Raw genomic sequence first — 6,185 nt, 5'->3', positions numbered from 1 at the left:
GGCTGGAGCGCAGTCTGAAAGCGTCTGTCAATTAAACGCTATGGTGACGTGCATACCCAAACTCCAAACCTATATTTTGAGAATAGATTAACGTGCAATATTTTCTTTATCGCGCGACAAGAGTCTCACATTATCGCAGCACGTTAACGCCGATAACGGCACACCACTAATATATACACTACCGGTCAAAAGTTTGGGGTCACCACACTTTCCTCCCACAATACTTCTTTCTGACAGTTTAGCTTGTTCCTTTTTAATTTCAGCTCTGGTATAAAATCAGTGTATAGAGTTATTGTTCCCTGAAATTAATGCATGCAACAAATTAGCAATTTGATATTGGAAAAAGTAACTGTTGAATGGATATACGATGCATAAAATAGACCAAAATGTATCACTAACTTTTGACTAATCAAAGAGTACTTTTACTAATGTAGTGTCTAGTCAGGTGTACTAATCAAAGTGACACCTTTGGCCTTAATAATAGCCAGTTGTGGTTCTACAAATTCTTTCCCGGGATGAGATGAGGTCCAGAATTGCCCAATGAGCTCTATGAGCCCCATGCATGCAAAAGTTGATGTCTGCTCCTGTCGATCCATACAATGCCCGATGATTGCATATCATTTGAAAGAGGAGAATCTACACTTTCCAACGATGTATGGTACTGGCTTGTACACTAAAACATGACTGAGACAATGGATCGTGCATTCATAAGGAGGTTCATTCTGATGGCTAGAAAATCATGCAGCTACTTTGACTTGAATTTGTGGACGAGGTGGCAACTCAACAAATGTCATACACCTACCATTGGAAAGGGCAGACACTGAGCTTTCCAATAGTTCCATGCATTCTCTGATGAACCAAAGACATGACTGTAGAAAAATGGACTAAAACACGTATTTCTATGTAATAAATGGGTGAAAAAGCTTGGTTAGATTTCACTCTTCTGTCCAGTTTAACCAATTTTATTTGTAAACAAACCTTTTTTCACCTGTGGCTGTTCAGTACTTTCCATTCCATTTCAAACTATTTAAAAGATGTCTGTGACTTGAATTGCAAAAAAATAACTGGAAAAATGAAGGTGACCCCAAACTTTTGAACGGTAGTGTATATATATATATATATATATGAGTGATTCTACGATTTGCCAACACTTTTGGCAAAAGCAAAATGTGACTTGTGATACACCTGGTGGTGCCACCGGGACACATCTTCAGTGACTCTCCCGTGATCACTGGGTTTTCGGGTCTTAGTCATACACCCTCACCGGGCGACCCAGCCGGGGGTGATCAGTTCCCCGACTTGTGTCCAGGTAGCGCACTACGCCACGCCTCACCCCTCCTCAACCAGAGCCACCGTGAGGCCCTCTCTGCTGCTTCCAAGATGTTCTTGGTGGCTCTTCTCCTGTGCAGTCCGCGAATTCCAAGGAGCCCAAGGACACGGTGTAGGGATCTGCCCGCGAAGCCTCTGCAACCCACCTCTATTGGCTCGCAGCGGGCACTCCAACCATTCCTCCGGCACTCAGCCACAAGATCCGCATATTTTGCTCTCTTCCTCTCCTGAGCTTCCTCCATTCGGTCCTCCCAGGGAACTGTTAGCTCAAGGAGCACCACCTGCCTGCTGGACGTAGACGTCAACACCATATCAGGGCGGAGTGTCGTAGATGCGATGTTGTCTGGGAATCGCAACTGTCTCCCCAGATCAACCAAGAGCTGCCAGTCCCTTGCTGTAGTGAGCAGGCCCCCTTGGGTCTTCTTGGAGGGTTGAGGTCTCTCGCCTGCTCGGACGAAAGCAATTGCGCTCTTGGTTGGTTGTTGCCCCTTGCTGACACTGATGCCGGTGCAAATGGTGTCTGCTATTGCCCGCAGGACTTGGTCGTGGCGCCAACGATATCTGCCATCTCCCAAGGCCTTTGAGCAACAGCTGAGGATGTGTTCTAAAGATCCTCTCTTCTGGCAGAGCTGACACACCGGCGAGTTTGTCAGGCCCCAGGTGAACAAGTTAGCAGGGCTTGGAAGTACGTCGTAAACCGACTGGACAAGAAACTTGAAATGGTGTGGCTCCGCCTTCCACAGCTCAGTCCATGTGATCTTGCGGTTCGTGACATGCTCCCACTTGGTCCAAGCCCCCTGCTTGCTCATGCCCACCACTCTGCTGAGGCGAGCCTCTTCCACCTCTGCCCGAACCTCCTCCTGTATGAGCTTCCGCCTTTCCTTCCCTTTGGCTTTGCTGAAGCAAGGCTTCGGGATGCTGCCCAGCCCTGCGCGCCCTGTGGCCACAGTGCCTACTAAGGTACTGTGCCGCAGCCTTGCCTCTGCTCTCTCCACTGCGTCATGGGCTCGCCACTTCCTTCCTGTGCGAACCTCCACCCCTGCTGAGGATACCTTCCCATCAGAGGAGTCTCTGTAAAGCAGGACCTCTCTGGCTCGGGCGACCTTGAACTCCTCGGTGACACTGCTGAACGGAAGCTGGAGCTTAGTCCCATGTCCAAACAGTGCTATACTGCTCAGACTACGTGGCAGGCCCAGCCACCTGCGCAGGTGCTGGCTGATCTTTCGCTCAAAGCTCTCCACGGTTGTGACTGGGATTTCATACATTAGCAGTGGCCAAAGGAGACGAGGCAAGATGTTGTGCTGGTAGATCCAGGCCTTGAACTTCCCGGGAAGCCCACTCTTGTCTACCGCTGAGAGCCACTGGTTGAGGTCATCACTGGCGGTCTGGCGTGCCCTGGTGTCCTTCAGATCGCCAGTGAAGAGCTTTCCAAGGCTCTTCACTGGTTTCTCGGATACAGATGGGATGGTGGTATCTCCCAGCCTGAATCGGAAGCGGTCCGTCACCTTCCCTTTCCTCAAGACCAGGGACCTGGACTTCCCAGGCTTGAAACTCATTCTTGCCCAAGAGATGAGTCGGTCCAGACCTTGCAGGAGCCATCTGCATCCAGGCACTGATGTTGTGGTTACCGTGAGATCATCCATGAATGCTCTTATCGGTGGCTGCCGGGTACCAGATCTTGACAGTGGTCCTCGACACTCCACTTCTGCTGACTTCACGAGCATGTTCATGGCGAGGGCAAACAGAGACACAGAGATCGTGATGATTCCTTTTTCCAGACGATGCCAATCTGATGTTGTTGCCCCAGAAGACACCCTCAGACTAAAATGGTCGTAGTAGTCGAGGATGAGGTGGCGCACTTTCTCTGGGACATGGTACTTACACAGGGATAATTCCACCAGCTTGTGTGGAATAGACCCGTAAGCATTGGCAAGGTCCAGCCACAGTACTGCCAGATCGCCCCTGCTCTCTCTCGCCTCACGAATCAGCTGGGTCACTACACCGGTGTGCTCGATGCACCCTGGGACTCCTGGGACTCCTCCTTTCTGCACCGAGGTATCGATGTAGGAGTTCTTGAGCAGATATCTCATGAGGCGATTGGAAACGATCTTGAAGAAGGCCTTGCACTCTGCGCTGAGAAGGGAGATTGACCTGAACTCCTCGATGTCCTTGGCGTTCTCCACCTTGGGGATCCATACTCCTTCTGCATAGTTCCACTGATGGGGTACCTTCCCTTTCTTCCAGATCACTCTGAAGATCTTCCATAGGCGCTCCAGCAGGCGGGGACACTGCTTGAAGACCTTGTATGGAACCCCACTTGGGCCTGGTGCTGATGCTGCTCTGGAAGCTTTGATGACTTCTTTGACTTCCTTCAGGGTAGGTGCGCTGATGTCAAACAGGGTGCTGGGTTCGGGGGGGCATACTAGGACATCACAGTGGCCGAGGTCTTGGTCTCTCATGCTGTCGCTGTAGGTGTAACTTATGTGGCGGTTGATGTCTTCCTTTGGACACGAGAGCTGACCACTGCGTTTCTCTCCCAGCAGTTTCCTTGTAAAACCAAATGGGTTTGCAATGAAGGCACTGCGCTTGCGAGCCTTCTCTTTGCCCCTCTTCCTGTGCCACTCTCCCCTCAGCTCTGCCAAAGCTGCCTTCTCATCGTCGTTAGCCTTCTTGTACTGGCTCCTTAATATCCTCAGCTCCTTTCTGAGTTGAGAGATCTTCTTCTCACGCCGGTTTGGAATTGGTGCTGTTGAAGTCTTGGTGGCATGTTGGTCCTTGATGCCAAACCTGTCTGATGCGATGCATATTATGAGTGTGCTCATTGTCCTGAGCCGCTGCTCTACATCACCCTTTGCTGTTGCTTCAAGGGCTGAATCGACATCGACATCAAACTGCTGCCATTCCGACTCCTTGTTGGTAGCGGGCCACAAAATTCGACGATGTTCCGATGGCCTGCTTTGGGGTGTCGCCGGTGGTGCACGGAGGCTCTGGGCACTGTGGGGTGTCTCCGGGCCTGGATCCTCCTCCGTCTCACCAGATGCTGTACTGGGTACTGGCACTGTGCGTTGCACCACAGGGTTCCTTAAGCAGCGCATCTTGGTCTGATGTATCTTAAGATCTGTCAGATTTTTGCAGACCTTGCCACATTTGCAGACTGCGCTCATAGTCGATTGTCCATTTGCAGGGGTCATTACCAGAAAATCCGTCCGATTAGGGTGCTCATTCTCCCCCCCTCTCGGGCACCCTTGGGGGTATATCTCTTTAGGGTTCATCGTAGCGTTGTTAATGTCAATTATCAGTATTTTTTTTCAACTAAATGACCTAGATGTTTACATAGTGTATATATTTAAGTTTCCAAACAAACAAATCGCCAAGCTTAATCTTAAATCATTTGATAAATACTCTAATGAAAGCGAACATTTGCTTGATTATTTTGTCAACAGTGTTATGGACAAATACTATGTCATTTCAAACATAATAATAATTGTAATAATAATTGTATTTGTATAGCACTGTGTCATACAAGGCATGTAACTCAAAGTGCTTAACAAATGGGAAAAAAAAAACATTGTTAGAGATAGATTTAAAAGGAGAGGTATAGAGGAGAGGCAGAAAAAGCAGGAAGGCAGAGGAAGAAGAGATAGACAGAGAATGTAGAGTCATAAGGTCAACATAGGTTAGGACCAGGATTCTTAGATGTGTAAGGTCCATAGTGGCTGGGCCTATCATAAGTCATAGATAGTCACACAGAGATTGGGTGCTCAGGTGCGGCCCCTGGTGGCATCAGGGGTGAGGAAAAACTCCCTTTCGCTTGATTCATAGTTTGTAAGGGGAAAAAAAAAGCTCAGTGAGGTCTGAGAAAAAAGACCCCCTATAGTCAGGAAGAAACCTCAGGCAGAGACCAGCGGCAACCTAGGGGAGCCCCCTGCCAGGGCTGGTTGCGAGTAGTAAGGGCGCTGCGGCAGCTGGGACACTATGACGCCTTGGCAGCTAGGAGTTGGCAAGGATGAAGAGGTGGGTCTTCAGCTGCTTCTTGAAGGAGTCGACGGAGGTGGCTGATCGGATCTCGATGGGGAGGGCGTTCCATCATTTGGGCGCATAGCAGGCAAACGCGGCGTCGCCGATCTTCTTCTGCGGGGGGGTGGGGGTCCTTAGCAGCTTGGCATCAGTGGACCTGAGAGCTCGAGCAGGGGCATAGAAAGAGAGCATGTCTGAGATATAGCTAGGGGCAAGTCCATTTAATGCTTTAAAAACTGTGAGCAGAATCTTAAAGTCGATTCTGTATGAGACAGGTAACCAGTGCAGGTCTGCCAAGACAGGAGAGATGTGCTCTCTCATTCTGGTTCTTGTTAGGATTCTTGCCGCAGAATTTTGAATGAGTTGCAATTTGTCAATTAATTTTTTTGGGAGACCAGAGAAGAGAGCATTGCAGTAGTCTATCCTACTGGTGACAAAGGCATGAATAAGTTTCTCAGCGTCTTGTCGAGGGGCCAAGCCACGCACTTTGTTGCGTTTCTAAGATGGAAAAAAGCAGGTTTTGTTATCTTGTTGATGTGAGGCTCAAAGCTCAAATCCGAGTCTATGACCACACCTAGGCTAGTAACCTTATCTTTAATGTGCATGCTTAGGTCACCTAGGCTTGAGTGGAGTTTTGCACATTTTTTCTTAGGCCCAATGAGCAACACTTCAGTTTTATCCTCATTTAATTTTAGGAAGTTACTGTTCATCCAATCTGTGATGGCAGACATGCATTTAGTCAAGGCATAAATGGCAGTGGTTTGGCTAGGCTCGACAGAGATATATAGTTGAGTGTCATCGGCATAGCTATGAAAATCAACATTGTGCTCTCTGATGAT

General features: G+C 48.9%; 1 protein-coding gene across 1 annotated transcript; it reads right to left on the bottom strand.

The window, feature by feature from the left end:
* Positions 1-1,286: 1,286 nt before the first annotated feature.
* On the bottom strand, positions 1,287-4,493 carry LOC134442082 (uncharacterized). Its single transcript, XM_063192406.1, has one exon. The coding sequence runs from the start codon at positions 4,491-4,493 to the stop codon at positions 1,287-1,289; it is 3,207 nt and encodes a 1,068-aa protein (XP_063048476.1).
* Between the last annotated feature and the right edge of the window lie 1,692 nt (positions 4,494-6,185).

Source organism: Engraulis encrasicolus, unplaced genomic scaffold, assembly GCF_034702125.1.
Source record: "Engraulis encrasicolus isolate BLACKSEA-1 unplaced genomic scaffold, IST_EnEncr_1.0 scaffold_113_np1212, whole genome shotgun sequence".
NCBI classification, from domain to species: domain Eukaryota; kingdom Metazoa; phylum Chordata; class Actinopteri; order Clupeiformes; family Engraulidae; genus Engraulis; species Engraulis encrasicolus.
The sequence above is the reverse complement of the archived record's forward strand: the minus strand, read 5'-3'. Positions and strand labels throughout refer to the sequence as shown.

Coding starts and splice junctions, on each gene's coding strand:
- LOC134442082 (XM_063192406.1), bottom strand. CDS start 4,493: ATGAGCGCAGTCTGCAAATGTGGCAAGGTCTGCAAAAATCTGACAGAT.